This window comes from Stenella coeruleoalba (assembly GCF_951394435.1).
Source record: "Stenella coeruleoalba genome assembly, chromosome: 4".
Taxonomy (NCBI): Eukaryota; Metazoa; Chordata; class Mammalia; order Artiodactyla; family Delphinidae; genus Stenella; species Stenella coeruleoalba.
Window position 1 is genome coordinate 119,824,323 of NC_137149.1, and position 15,774 is coordinate 119,840,096.

A 15,774-nucleotide genomic window follows, 5' to 3' on the forward strand; every position below is an offset into this window, starting at 1 on the left:
CGACCCCCCCTCCTCGGGTTCGATTAATTTACTAGAGCGGCTCACGGAACTCAGAGACATTTTACTTACCAGGTCGCTGGTTTATTACGAAAGGCTATAACTCAGGAACAGCCAGATGCAGAGATGCACGGGGCAAGGGTGGGGAAAGGGCGTGGAGCTTCCATGCTCTCTCCAGGCTGTCTCTCTCCCAGCGTTCACCAACCCAGAGGCTCTCCAAACCCGACCGACCGTGGCGGGGCTTTATGGAGGTTTCATTATATAGTCGTGGTTGACTGAATCACTGGCCATTAGCGCTTAATTCAACCCTCTCCCCTCTCTGGATATCAGGGGGGTGGGACTCAAAAGAAAAAGGGCAAACACCAAATATATATTTCTCCTTATAAATCACATTACAGTGGCCAAGGACTCACCGGGGAACACTGGGCCCGGTTTCACACAAAACGCTTTTGGGTGGTGAGCAAGGCATCTCAGGATCATTATGAAGCTGGAGAGAAGAAAGCCTGGGCAATCGTTTCTGACACACTTGGAGCACACTAGCGGGCTGTGTGGGTACAATAAAGTGTTTATATGGCTTCCTTTCCTAACAGGGAGATAGACCATACTGTTTATTTAAACAAAGATGGCACAGATGGGATGGAGGCCTCACGGCCAGAGCCGAGCGTCCCACGTCTGTGCAGGAGCCAACGCCAGAGACCCCAAGCCCGTAGGCGAACAACCACAATCTTCAATAAACCAGAGTGTTTTTGTTTCTGTATTTAGCTTTTGAGAGAGAGGCAGTACAGAGGAAAACAAGCTGTGATGACGGATTCAGTGAAAAAGATAAAAGTACAACTTCCAGGGCATGTCTTGAGGCCAGTAAACATTAAGCCGTCTCCCGCAGCTCCTGTTGGTCCCAAAGAGGAAAACCTATGTTTGCATTAATGACTGAGCCACTGCAAGTGCCTGAGTCAAGGAGGAAAAGAGATTTAATTCTCTTCAGAGCAGTTTACACTTAAGGTCTTAATAATGTCCATGGTATAAAATGACAAACTTGCCACTTAACCTTCTGTTCTCAAAAAATAAATCAAACCATGACTCATTCAACCCAAACCTTCGCTAGGTGGCCAGGTAAGGGGGTCCCAGTCTCCCCTCCCCGCACTCATGGGCATACAACACACACACATGCGTGCACGCGCATACACACACACACACACACACACACACACACACACACACACACACGAGCCTAAATCCCTCTCCCTAAGATCCAGACACACCCCGCATGTCTGATGTGGTGGCATCTATTTGCATAAGTTCACCTGCATGGGAGTCAAAGGTTCTAAAAACAAAAAGGAAAGATTGGAGCGGGGTGGGGGAAAAGAGGCCAGATCTGTTCTAATACTTAGCCCAGCTCTGGGGACTTGTACCTGAGCCCTACCGCAGAAGAAACAGATCCTGTAGATAGAAAATGAAGGACCTCTTTGCATGAGGATCTCTGTGAGCAGAGATGCTTTGTTGACCAAGAGTGAGGCAGAGGAGAGAGGCCTTCTCCCACCTGTCTGAAGCCAGCGCAGCTCTGGGCCCTAGAACACTCAAGGGGGCAGTGCCGCTCCAGCACCTGAGCGCCATCCCCGTCCCCAGCACTCTCAGGAGGGGCGGGGACACGGCAGGGACAGAGGGGAGGCAGCACCAACCAAAGGGACTCGGCAGAGATGATGCTGCGGCAACTGTCATGATCATGAACACACATAAGGCCCCTCCCTTGGGACCCCCCAGAAGTGACGGCTGACGCTTTGCAGGGGGCCAAGGTCTTACATGAGGAGCTAGGGTGAGAGCCAGGAAAACCCATCCTGTGGTTGTTGATGTGAACGCTTCTGCTCTCACAGGCGAGTGAGGCTCAGGGAAACTCAGATTACACAGGATTTTTTTTTTTTCATGGTTGAGAAAAAAATTTTATTTATACAGCATACACGTAAGTTAAAAAGTGGCAGAATGTTAACAATTACTGAATCTAGATACAGAATACATGGGCGTTCATTATACTATTCATTCAAATTTTCTACGTATTAAAATATTTCATAATAAAAAACTGGAACATAATAAAATTAAAAGGGGCCTAAATGCAATGAGGTACCCAAGAACAGGTCCCTGAGACAAAAAAAAAAAAAAATACATTAGTAGAAAAACTGTTGAAATCTGAATAAAGTCTGTACTATAGTTAATATTATTGTATTAATGGTAATTTCCTAGTAAATGTGCCATGGTTATATAAGATGTTAAGGGGAAGCTGGATGAAGGGAACTCCCTATACCACCTTTGCAAATTTTCTGTAAATCTAAAATTATTCCAAAATAAAAAGTTATTTTTAAAAGGGGGCAACCAGTATATAGAAGCTAGAAGTTTTCATTGATTTTTTTGACAGAATACATGAAATAGGACTACTTCTTAATAACGCTAGTCAATCAATAAGGAAAATAAGTGATCAGTAACACAAAACGTTTGACTGTAGGCCTTCCAAGAAAGGAAAAAGGACTAACAAACAAGAATACAGTGCTTTACCATTTACAGATCTTTCACATACATTCTATTTGACCCTCACAACATCGCTGTGAGGTGGGCAGCACAGATATTATTCCCATTTAACAGATGAGGAAAGTGAATCTCAGAGCAATTAACTGATGTGCCCAAGGTTCTACAGTTAGTAAATGATTTGTATTCATATCAGTCTTTGACCTAAAAATTCAGCACCCCACCTCCCCTCATATTTGCCTACCTACTTCACAGGGATAACGAAGATAAAATGAATTCAAGGCTAGAAAAATACTTTGAGGGAAATAATTTTCCATGATATATGGCTCATTCCCCTTCTTGTCCCAGCTTGTGCGTAAACACAGAATTTTATATTGCCTCTGTTCTGTGTTCAGCTAAGCAACTAAGTAAGACAGGGGAACAGTGTGATCCTCTTTCAAGTTATATAAATTACAATCAGGGTAACTGCTATTACAGCAAGTTGAAAAACAACACAGAAAGCCCAATGTGCAACTACACAGGATTTATTGTACCCTTATTTTCATCATTAATTATTCAAGAAATAAACTGCGTCAATGCTTTTATATACTGCAGGAACTCAATGACTGCTTACAGCTCAAACAAAGCGCATTTCATGATTTAAGTTGATGTATGTAGATTTCTATTCTTTGTTTGAAGTACTAAAACAAAATGGAACAGTGGATCAAACCTAATAAAGCTATTTATCAAATATCACCAGCGGGTAGCTTGAAATTATATTAGAATAAAGAGTTACTGGGAATTTGCAACTCTGCAAACACATGCTTTCCGTAGAAACTAAGCACTTTCTTCTGAGTGAATCAAGTAAAGGGAGATCCCCCACAGATTGAAGGAGGGGCTTCTATAAAATTGGAAATTGGAGAGTCAGTTCAAATGAATAACACCCCTGTATTCAAAGCAGTACTCCTACTACTGTGCCTTTAAAACGAAGGATTATCCCAGAGGGAAGAGTGGGAAAACCGTACACTGACCCTCTGTCTCTCCATCATTTACACAGAAAGATTAGAAACAGAATAAAGTCAGAAGCTCCCCAAACGTCAAACATCAAATACACCATCATGTATAAAACAGATAGCTAGGGCTTCCCTGGTGGCGCAGTGGTTGAGAGTCCGCCTGCCGATGCAGGGGACACGGGTTTGTGCCCCGGTCCGGGAAGATCCCACATGCCGCAGAGCGGCTGGGCCCGTGAGCCATGGCCGCTGAGCCTGCGCGTCCAGAGCCTGTGCTCCACAACGGGAGAGGCCACAGCAGTGAGAGGCCTGCGTACTGCAAAAAAAAAAAAAAAAAAAAACAAACCCAGATAGCTAGTGGGAACCTGTGGTTAGCACAGGGAGCTCAGCTCGGTGCTCTGTGATGAGCTAGATGGGTGGGATGGGAGGCAGGGGGAGGTCGTCCAAGAGAGAGGGGATATATGTATACATATAGCTGATTCACTTCATTGTACAGCAGAAACTAACACAACATTGTAAAGCAATTATATTCCAATAAAAAAATAATAAAGTGGCTGTCGATAGCCGAAAAATCACTTAGGAATTTAGTACAGATGTCTGTCATCAAACTATCTTTTCATTTCAACTATATTTGCCTGGGGTGGGATTTTATTTAAATTCAGGAAGCAGTAAATATAATCAGAGGCTAATAAATGGCTTTAGAGGCTCAGATTACTCAAAGCCATCCCAATACAGCAGGAAAAATATATTCCCCACATTGTCCCCCCTTTTTTCATTATTTCCCCAACCCTCTGCAACCCTGGGTCCATTTTCTATTTTATTGGATATTACTCATTAAAATAAATCACCATCACTTCTGAAACAATTCAGTGATAACCAATCAATAACAAAGGACACACGTTGCCTACTGCTACACTGACAATAAAGACAAACAAAACAAAGCAGTGAAGTATGATGAAGTAAGCAAGGTGCTTCTTAAGAGATGATGATAACCTCAGTAATGTACCAACAGGCAAAAATCTTAAAAGCAACGTTAGTGAATTTCAAAAAGCTCGTTTGTTTTTCAGAGACACTCTGGCTGTGTTTCTCCTATTCATCTTACCCTAGACTGGCATTTTTTTCTCCCCTCTCCTCCAGACACCCAATGCCCACATAAGATGGAAATGCTCCTGAAGAGAACAGGCAGCTTCTCTTCGAGCAAAACAGCCTCTATCCGAACACAACAGGCGAAGCAGTTCATAAACCTGACAAATGACCAGCACTTCTGAAAGAAACACCCCAACCAGAATATTCAGAAATGGCATTCAGGGTATTAAGCAATTAAATGTTGCCTAAACTGGGAAGTGCCAAGAACATGCAGTTGATCTGTCACTTCACTGCTTGTCAGCATTTCCTGCCTGCCTTAGGCCTATCATAGGTCACATCCCTGGAGGCGGGCAATTTCTCCTTGGTTTTCTGCTCCCTTAAATAGCCTCTCTTTTGGGGGGACCTTATTTCAACTTACTTTTCTAATATTTTGCTAAAGGAAATAAACAGATCAGTTACAAATGGATTATCACTTTGAAATGTCAATAATTAAGAGTATCTGGGTTGCAACAAAAATTGATGCATTTATTTACCATGGAGCAAATAACTTCATTAAAAGGATTCACATAATCTTCACTGCTCTATTGCCTCTCAGATCTACAAGTTTATCATGTATATTCGAATGACTACAGTGGCAACAACAAAAAGAACAAGTTATAAATCTATTTTTTAGGTCCCTTAAAGTTTAAATGACTAGAAAAATAAGGATTTTTCATTGACCTTGCTTTTGGTACAGATTCTAAATAAGAAAAGACATTGTTTTCATTACAGTAACCCCACCCCCGCCCTTATCTGTGGAGGATACATTCCAAGACCCCCAATGATGCCTGAAACCACGGGTAGTACTGAACCCTATATATATATACTATGTTTTTTTCCTATACATACATACCTATGATAAAGTTTAATTTATAGATTAGGCTCAGTAAGAGATTAACAACAATAGCTAGTAATAAAATAGAACAACTATAGTAATACACTGTAATACAAGTTATGTGAATGTGGTCTCTCTGCCTCTCAAAATACCTTAGTGTGCTGTACTCACCCTTCTTCTTGTGATGATGTGAGATGATAAAATGCCTATGGGATGAGATGAAGTGAGGTGAACAATGTAGGCCTTGTGACGCAGGCTGCTATCGACCTTCTAACATATAAAGGAGGACCATCTACTTAAGGTGATCCTGGATCACTGAGCCATGAGGATGTTGATGGCTGGATATCAGGGGCAGACGATGTCAATGGCTAGGGATCCTGGGTGGGACGGCGTGAGATTCCATCACAATACTCAGAACAGCGCACAATTTAGAACCTATGAACTGTTTATTTCTGGAATTTTCCATTTAATATTTTTGGACCACAGTTGACCTTGGGTAACTGAAACCTCAGAAAGTGAAACTGCGGGTAAAGGGGTTCTACTGTAGTTTAAAATGTATTTTCTAGAAAATTCCCCTCCCTTAAATTTGTGTAGTGCTTTACAGTGTTTCAAAATATTTTCACAGATATCACCACAGTTGATCCTCCCCAAAACCTTATGGGATAGCAAATTCCAAAACCAGAATAGGTCAAGGGGTCCTAACTGGATTCGTTACACCCCATCACTCCAGCCACCATTGTTCATAGCCTTGTTCTCATACTTTTAAATCTCATTATGTCTTTCTGCTGCAAATTTAGTAGTAACTTCTTCAATCTTTCTTCTAGTTCATTAATTCTCTCTTAATCTGTATCTTAAATGCTATTTATACCAAACACTCAGTTTTTCATTTTAATAATTACAGTTTTTACTTCTAAAACCCCCAGGTGGTCTTCAGATCTTCCTGTCATTTTTGCTTATCAAAATGCCACTTTTATTTTAACAGAAAGTAACAAGTACTGGAGAGGATGTGGAGAAACTGGAACCCTGTGCACTGTTGGTGGGCAATGTAAAATGTGCAGCTGTTATGGAAAAAAAAATTTAAACAGAATAACCATATGATCCAGCAATTCCACTTCTGGATATACACAAAAGAAGTGAAAGCAGGGTCTTGAAGAGAGATATTTGTACCCTCATGTTCATAGCAGTGTTATTCACAACAGCCAAAATGGTAAGCAATCCAAGTGTCCAGTGGCTAAGATTCCATGCTCCCAATGCAGGGGGCCTAGGTTCGATCCCTGGTCAGGGAACTAGATCACATATGCTGCAACTAAAGATCCCGCATGCCACAAGGACGATTCCACATGCCACAACTAAAATCTGGCACAGTCAAATAAATAAATAAATGTTTCAAAGTGTCCATCGGCAGATAAATGGGTAAACAAAATGGAGTATAAATAATGTATCATTATTCAGCCTTAAAAAGGAAGGGGATTCTGAGACCTGCTGCAATATGAATGAACCTTGCAGGCACTGTGCTAAGTGAAATAAGTCAGGCGCAAAAAGACAAACACTGTATGAGGCAACTTACATGAGATACCTAGAACAGTCAAATTCACAGACAGAAAGTAGGATGGTGGCTGCCAGGGGCTGGGGGAGGGGAGAAACGGGGAGTTAGGGTTTAAGGCGTGCAGAGGGTTTGTTTTACAAGGTGAGAGCAGTTCTGGAGATGGATGGTGGCAACGGTTGTACAATATTGTGAACGCATTTAATACCACTGAACTGTACGGTTAAGATGGTAAATTGTAGGTTCTGCGTATTTTACTACAATTGAAAACACTTGTTAAATGTGCGGGGCAATCAGCAGTTCAGAGGACAGAGACCAGGAAGCAGAGGCTTCCTGCGTGTCTACCGCGTGCTGACCTTTGACCTCTGCATCTGCCCCCCCCCCCCCACTTGCTCTTCTCAGATTCCCCCAGGCAGTGCGACAGAATTAGAAATACATGAAGTATTAAATAAAGGACAATTACTATTATTATGGTCTCACCATCATTCTCATTAAGGAAACAGAGAAGAAACTCAGGCTCAGAGCGCTGGACCCATGGTTCCGCCCAGCAGTCTTTCCATGACTCCGTTCAGAACCTGCGACCACATGCCCTTCAGGTGCTTTCCTGGGAAATGATGGGTCCTTACTCGCCCTGGAAGTCATAGCCCTGACTTGGATGCCTAAGTATTTCAATCACGAGCTGATTTCTTCACCTCCATAAGGCACAGGTCTGGGTCTCAAAAGATGCTTTGACCAGTACAACTTCTGAGGACAGTTTTTACAACAAGTACCGCCCTACGAGTAGACAAAGGCCACTGAACAGAAGTGTCTGCCCCCTGGGCTCAGCCTCCCCTGGTGACCCAGAGCTGGGACGCCGGGCCAGGCTTCCAGGTCCACTGCAAAAGACAGCTGCTTTCCATGCCATCAAAGAAGCAGCATTCAAGAATCTAACATTTAAATATAATCAGGATTTACGCTTGTTGGAGGCAAAGTCTGGTTTTGGGCAGTAAAAAAGGCTATAATGAGTTGCTCTGATGGATTTCATTCAGGCCTGCTAATGCACTGTCACATCAGTAGAGACTTGATGGGAAGCAAATGTAATCCTTTTAGGACAGATAACTAATGCTCTCCCGGTCTCCCCAGGGTGTTTCTTTATGAGCGGATTTATTCTTTGCTAATGCCCTAAGATTAGTTACTGATGACCTGATCTAAACCCCTAAAAAGTCCAAAAGCTCTCTTTAAACTAAAAAAATTAATAGGTGATACTCTCCCATAAAAGAGTGACTCCGTAAGGCCACCGTCGTTCCACCCACCAGCCCCCTGTGGTATCTGCATCGCTCCCTTTTGCAGGACACCACGTCTACACTGCAGCCTTCCAGTGGTTCTCAAACTTAGCCTCGCATCAGAATCCGCTGGAGAGTTTGTTTAAAGCACAGCCTGCCGGGCCCCACCCACCACCACAGTTTCTGATTCAGCACATCTGGAAGATGGCCAAGAACGTGTGTTTCTCACGAGATCCTGGGGGATGTCTCTGCCGCTGTTCCCAAGATCGCATGTCACCACCCCCTTACTTTTCCACAGTCACTTCTGTGGGAATGCTGGACATCCACTTGGGATGCCAACTCCTCAGTAATTCTGCTCACGTCATGTCTAAAACCCCAGTGGGGACCTGGGGCAGCCCAGGTCTCCTCCCTCTTGCGCTGCTCTCAGCTCCTTCTGCCCTTCTTCTGCCCGAGGAGCCTCGGTCAAAAACAGGGTCTAAGGAATGAGGAGGTGGAGGGCGTGTCCAAGGACCTGGTTGGCTCTTTCCTTTTTGCTTCCACACCACCAGAGGGGAGTGAGGGAGCACAAGCCCTCACCAACTCTTTTCCTTCACAAAAGGAGATGTTTCTCTCAGGGACCCTGAGAAGCAGAGGCAGGGGCAAGGCAGGATTGGGTGTTCCTGAGTTTCCTGCCAAACGACCAAACTAATGTCGTCTTAACAGCACTTAGACTCTGAGGCCTGTCTTCAGATACCAGTCCCTTCATGAAACCTTTCCCACCTGGACGTCTGAAGGACATACCTTTTCTGCCTTGTATACATGTATGTCCTTTTCAGTTCGTCCCCTCCATGCCTTATTCCCTTCTGAATTGTACACAGAAAGTACTCATTAAATATTTACTGAATTTAATTGAAACATACTCACAGGTCAGACAGTGAGCACTGTACCATTTCTAAAGCAAGGGTCATAGAAATTATACATCAACAGCATTTAATATTTAGAAAAGCTGTTTTCAAAAACGAGTCCCCTAAAAATGTACTTCAGGAGAAAGACATGCAGCTACGGACGAGAAGAGCGTTCATAATACTTCTGAAAGTTTCCAAACATTCTACGTATTCTTTCCAGGAGCACATGTATAATATAACGCATTTGGCCCCCTAAAAACTGTTAACAGTAAAACGAAAATTAACCTTGGGAAATAATGCAGAAATTAAATTGATTTGCTCGATGATTTTCTTTCTTAGAAGCATGGCCCTTACTTCACTTACATTACCAAAGAAAAATGTAATAGCGATAGTGTAGAGCTTTCCTTTAAAGGGAACAAAAGATGGCAACTCACCTTAGAATTAGTTGTAACATCACATCTTCACAATGTAAACCGATGAGAGTTCTAAATAATGCCAGGGACACCACACAAAGCTGGGAAGCAAGAAAAATATCTCTTTCAGATATTGGAAGGACAGCTCTACTTCACACAGATGGTAAATAAATCAGAATTACAAAATAAAATGACCTTTTTTTTTTTTTAGCAGTTTTGATTAAGAAAAATGTAGAATTACCCTCCTAATAAAATGCCTGTGCTCATATTTCCAACTTGTAAAGATCCAGATAAATATGTTCCCTACAACTCCCCAATACACACACACACACACACACACACACACACACACACCATCTCCTACTTATGTCATTTGTTTTCCTAGTTATTTTCAAATACGACACTGGTTATTTGCAAGACAGGGCTAACAGAAAATTGCATATACCCCAGCCATCTCTCTCTCTCCAGAGTCCTCAGCCCTAAGCCTCAGCTCTTCTTGCCTTATCTCTTGGCTTTGGGCAAACATTCTCCCGGGTTCCACTTCCCATAGTGCTGAGGGATGACGATATACTTTCCTAGGATGTTCATTAAAAAACAAGATTTCTTGCAGTCTCTGATTTCCAAAAAGGAAAGATAAACTGTCCAACAGAGAAGGTTCCCAAAGGTGCATTATAAAATCACCATGCCTTTTGGGAGTAAGCTTTTGCTGCTCCACCAGGCCACTTAAGTAATTTAGGCTCTCATTCTTTGTACAGAAGAATAAGGGCGAGCCTGTGTTCTAGGCAGGACAGGTTTACAAGCTGGTCAATGAAATCCGTAACGGTGTTGTAGAGAAAGAGCTGTACTTGGCGTGCCCCAAAACATCTCTTGTGCTCAGGACAGGTCACACCTTACAGTTAGGAAGAAGCAAATACTTCATTCCGTTCCTTCCACGCCTTTGCACATGCTGTTTCTCTGCCTGGAATGTCTTCCTCTGTCTCCTCTGCAGGATAACCCTACTTATTCTCAAAGACTGACTGTAGGCATCACCTCTCCTAGGAAATCTTTCTTCTCTTTCTCCCAGGATTACCACTCAACACCCGCTTTCCCCAGTCCGAGTCCTCTCTATATGTTGCCATAGTAACCTGGGCAAATCACTGTCAAGGGTGCTCAGCACCCTGTATCTGTCTTTTTATTACTGAGTCCAGGGAGTTCATTATTCTACATACAAGTATCTTTTCAGACACATGATTTGCAAAGATTTCTTCTTATTTTTGTCAGCTGTTTTTTCAATTTCTTAATGGTGTCCTTTGAAACACAAAAGTTTTTACTTTTTTACAGATTTTAGATTTCTTCTTGAATCAGTTTCAGAAGTTTGTGTCTTTCGCAGGAATAAAGACACAGACCTACTAGAGAATGGACTTGAGGATATGGGGAGGGGGAAGGGTAAGCTGTGACAAAGTGAGAGAGAGGCATGGACATATATACACTACCAAACGTAAGGTAGATAGCTAGTGGGAAGCAGCCGCATAGCACAGGGAGATCAGCTCAGTGCTTTGTGACCGCCTGGAGGGGTGGGATGGGGAGGGTGGGAGGGAGGGAGACACAAGAGGGAAGAGATATGGGAACATATGTATATGTATAACTGATACACTTTGTTGTAAAGCGGAAACTAACACACCATAGTAAAGCAATTATACTCCAATAAAGATGTAAAAAAAAGAGTAAAATTTTAGTAACTATGAAAAAAAAAAAGAAGTTTGTGTTTTTCTAGAATTTGCCTGTTTCACCTAATGTATCCAATATTTTGGCATGCAGTTGTTCACAGTATTCCCTTATAATCCTATTTATTTATTTATTAACTACATTTTTTATCAATGCATACAGATGTCATTAACTATGAAGAAAAGAGAAGGCATATTTATTACAAAAATCAGAATCATGGTTATTTCTGCAGGAGAGGGAGAGGGTTGTAATCAGAGAGGGCTACCGAGGGGCTTATGAGGTGTTGGCAATGTTTCATTCTCCCCTGAATGATGATGACATGGTGTTTTCTTTACAATTAAACTGTATATTTAGGCTTTATACAGTTTTGCTCTGTATGAATAGTGTATCTCATTATAAACTCTGACAAGGCATCATTCCACTGGGCAGAGGCTGCAATAGTAGTTCTCTATGTCTGGTCCAAGTCTTCCCATGGGTACAATGGATATAATCCTTTTTAGTTCTATAAGGTCAACAAACAGTAATACCCCCTCTTTCATTCTAGATTTTACTAATTTGACTCTTCTCACTTTTTTTCTTAGTAGTCTAAAAGTTTGTCAATTTTGTCAACTTTTTCAAAGAACCAACTTTTTTATGAGGTTTTTTGGTTTGTTTTTATTGAATGAAAGATTCTTTAAATTCTACAGTACTTTATAATTTTCAAAAGTTTCACACACATTGATTCCATATAATCCCATAATATCCCTTTTCCCCCCTACCCCTATATTGCCCTTCCTTCCTTCCCTCTCCCCACTGGTAACCACGTTTGTTCTCTATATCTGTGAGTCTGCTTCTTTTTTGTTTTATTCACTAGTTTGTTGTATTTTCTAGATTCCCCATATAAGTAATATTAAGACAGTATTTGTCTTTCTCTGTCTGACTTATTTCACTTAGCATAATGCCCTCTAAGTCCATCCAAATTTTGCAAATGGCAAAATTTCATCCCTTTTTATGGCTGACTAGTATTCCATTGAATATATATATACCACATCTTCTTTAAACATTCATCTGTCGGTGGATACTTTGGTTGCTTCCATACCTTGGCAAATGTAAATAATGCTGCTATGAACATTGGAGTGCATGTATCTTTTCGAATTAGTGTTTCTGTTTTTTTCGAATATATACTCAGGAGTAGAATTGCTGGGTCATATGATAGTTCTATCTTTAGTTTTCTTGAGAAACCTCCATAGTATTTTCCACAGTGGCTGCACCAATTTACATTCCCATCAACAGTGTAAGAGGGTCAAAGAACCAACTTTTGCTTTTGGTGATTTTCTATTGATTTTGTTGTTTTTCTAGTCTTCATTTCCTTAATTTCTGCTCTAATCCTTATTATTTCCTTCCTCCTGCTTGGTTTGAGTTTGCTCTTCTTTTTCCAGTGTCTTAAAGTAGAAGGTTAGGTTACTGATTTGAGATTTTTCTTCTTTTTTAACGTAGGTGTTTATAGCTATATATTTCCTTCTTGGCAGTGTTATACTGCATCCCGTAAGTTTTGGTATGTTGTATCTTCATTCTCATTTATCTCAAAGTACACTCCCATTTCCCTTGTGATTTCTTCTTTGACCCACTGGTTACTTAGGAGTACTGTTTAATTTCCACATATTTGTGAATTTTCTTTCTGTCAATAAATTTTAATTTCAATCCATTGTGGCCAGGGAACATACCTGGTATAATTTCAATCGCTTTAAATTCATTGAAAGTGATTATCACATGGTCCATCTTGGACAGTGTTCATTCCATGTGCACTTGAAGAGAATGTACATTCTGCTGCTGTTGGGTGGAGTGTTCTATAGATGACTGCGCTAGGTCTAGTTGGTTTATAGCATTGTTCAAGTCTCCTATTCCCTTATTCATCTTCTGCCTACTTGTTCTATTATAAAAAAGTAAGGTGTTGAAATATCCCACAACTATTGTTGTATCTTCTATTTCTCCCTTAAATTCCACCAGTTTTTGCTTCATAAATTTTGGGACTCTGTTTTTAGATGCATATATATTTATAATTGTTGTATCTTTCCAAGGGATTGACCCTTTATCATTACAAAATGTCCCTCTTTCTCTCTAGTAACATTTCTTGTTTTAAAGTCTAATCTGTGGCTTATTAGTATAGCCACTCCAGCTTTGTTTTGGTTGCTGTTTGTGTAACCTATTTTTTCTATCCGTTAACTTTCAATCTACTGTTATCTTTGAATCTAAAATGTATCTCCAGTTGGCAGCAAATAGTTGGATCTTGTTTTTTATCTAGTCTGACAATCTCTGCCTTTTGACTGAATTTTTAATCTATTCACATTTAATATTATCATTATAGTTGGATTTATATCTGCCCTTTTACTTTTTATTTTCTATATGTCTGATGTCTTTTTGTTCCTCTATTCCTATTTTACTGTCTTCTTTTACATTAAGTGAATATTTCCCCCATAGTAACATTTTAATTCCTTTAATGATTTTTTTACTATTTTTTTGAGTTACTAGTGGTTGCTCTAGACCTTACCATATACATCTTAATTTATCAGACTCTACTTCAGATTTATACTAAATTAATTTTAGTGAAATACAGAAATGTTACTCTTATATAGCTCTATTCCTTCTTACCTCCCTTTGTGCTATTACTGTTATACACATTACATCTACATATGTTACAAACAATAACACTGTTAATTATTCCTTTACCTTTTTTGCATTTTTAATGAAGCTTTTTTCTGAAGTATAGTTGATTTACAATATTATATTAGTTTCAAGTGTACAACATAGTGATTCAATATTTTTATAGATTATACTCCATTTAAAGTTATAAAATATTGGCTATATTCCCTGTGCTGTACAATGTATCCTTGTAGCTTATTTATTTCATAAATAGTAGTTTGTACCTCTTAATCTCCTACCTCTATCTTGCCCCTCCCCTTTCCTCTCCCCACTGGTAACCACCAGCTTGTCCTCTACATCTGTTTTGTTAAATTCATTCAGTTGTTTTATTTCTTAGATTCCACATGTAAGTGATAACACACAATATTTGTCCTTCTCTGTCTGACTTATTTCACTCAGTATAATGCCCTCTAGTTCCACCCATGCTGTTGCAAATAGCAGAATTTCATTTTTTCTATGGCTGAGTAATATTCCATTGTATATTTATACCACACCTTTATCCATTCATCTGTTGATGGACACTTAGGTTGCTTCCATATCCTCGCTATTGTAAATAATGCTGCTATGAACATTAGAATGCATGTATCTTTACAAATTAGTGTGTTCATTTTCTTCAAATATACCTTTGCTTTTAAAACAATAATTGCACTTAAATAGACAGCCTTTGGAGAGAGGGTTGCAAAGGATTACATTAATGGTATAAGAGGATTTTCAAAGTTAATCAGAGCACCAAACTAAAGAATGACTACCTAAATTCACAACTGCCCAGACGTGCATTTCAAAACACTTATGGACAGAAATATGATCTCTAAATACCCAGACTTGATACACTTTGGTTCCCTGGCTTTACCTGAACTTAATTAAGCCCATATGTTCCCCTGTACCTTGTCTCCTCAGAAGCACATTCTGCTGGTTCTACAGAAGAAAGTGCCAACCCAGACAAATTGAGAAAAATTGTCCTATGAAAGGCAGTAACTCCCACCTCCCTGACAGAAGGGCTCCTGATAGCAAAACAAATTATCTAGTTCATCTCTTCCCAAATAGAAAAGTAATGGCTGCAAGAAAACAGAATATTCATAATTTTATTCCAAAAACAATCTCTCTTGAGCTATAAATTCCCTTCCTCTGGGGCCTTCCTTACCCGAAATGGGGTGTTGATTCGGCTCGTGAGAGTATCTAGGATGTGGACGTTCTCATGCTGGTGCAACAGGATAAAACGGAGGAAGATCTCAAGTAGTGCTGGCTCAGAGATGCTACGCAGAAAAAGGTCCAGATATGCAGTTGTGGTCATGACCTCCTCCACAGTCACCTGGGACCAATGACAGAGTGAGCACAGGTGAGCATCCCCTCAATGCTCTGATACATGCCTCCTCAATGGCCCCCAGCCTCACCGCAGTGAACCCATCAAGACAAGAACACGCCTGCCACAAGAACACACTTCAGAGCTTCATCTGAAGCCCATAACCTATTCACATTCCATAAAACCTCATGCTGCTTCCGCCCTTTAATTCAGTAAGGGAAAAGCAAAGGCAGAAAGAAGCAATTCAAGTGTTCCAACGACTCTAATTACCAGATGCAGTTCGAACACCATCAAGATTTTAGCGGGTAATCACAAAAGAGAAAAAAAGATAACAGAAAGTATTTCCATGGTCAGTAAGGGATTAATTATAAAGCTCAGTACAACTTGTTTCATTATTAGTCATTCAATAAACCTTTATTGGGACCTGCTATGTACAGGAGCTAGGAACATAAGAACATATTTTCTGTCTAGGAAGTTGGGTTATATATATGCTCTAGCAAACAAAATAATAATATAATAAATAGCAAATGAG

The 15,774-nt window shown here is 40.5% G+C and overlaps 1 protein-coding gene across 1 annotated transcript in view; it reads right to left on the minus strand.

The window, feature by feature from the left end:
• FHIP1A (FHF complex subunit HOOK interacting protein 1A) overlaps positions 1–15,774 on the minus strand; it is a 270,091-nt gene that overhangs the window by 20,048 nt on the left and 234,269 nt on the right. The window contains exons 7-8 of the mRNA XM_079919280.1: positions 15,084–15,251; positions 9,581–9,660 (exon numbers count right to left, since the gene is read on the minus strand). Of these exons, the coding sequence (XP_079775406.1) occupies positions 9,581–9,660; positions 15,084–15,251 (248 nt within the window). The remainder of the gene's footprint in view (positions 1–9,580; positions 9,661–15,083; positions 15,252–15,774) is intronic.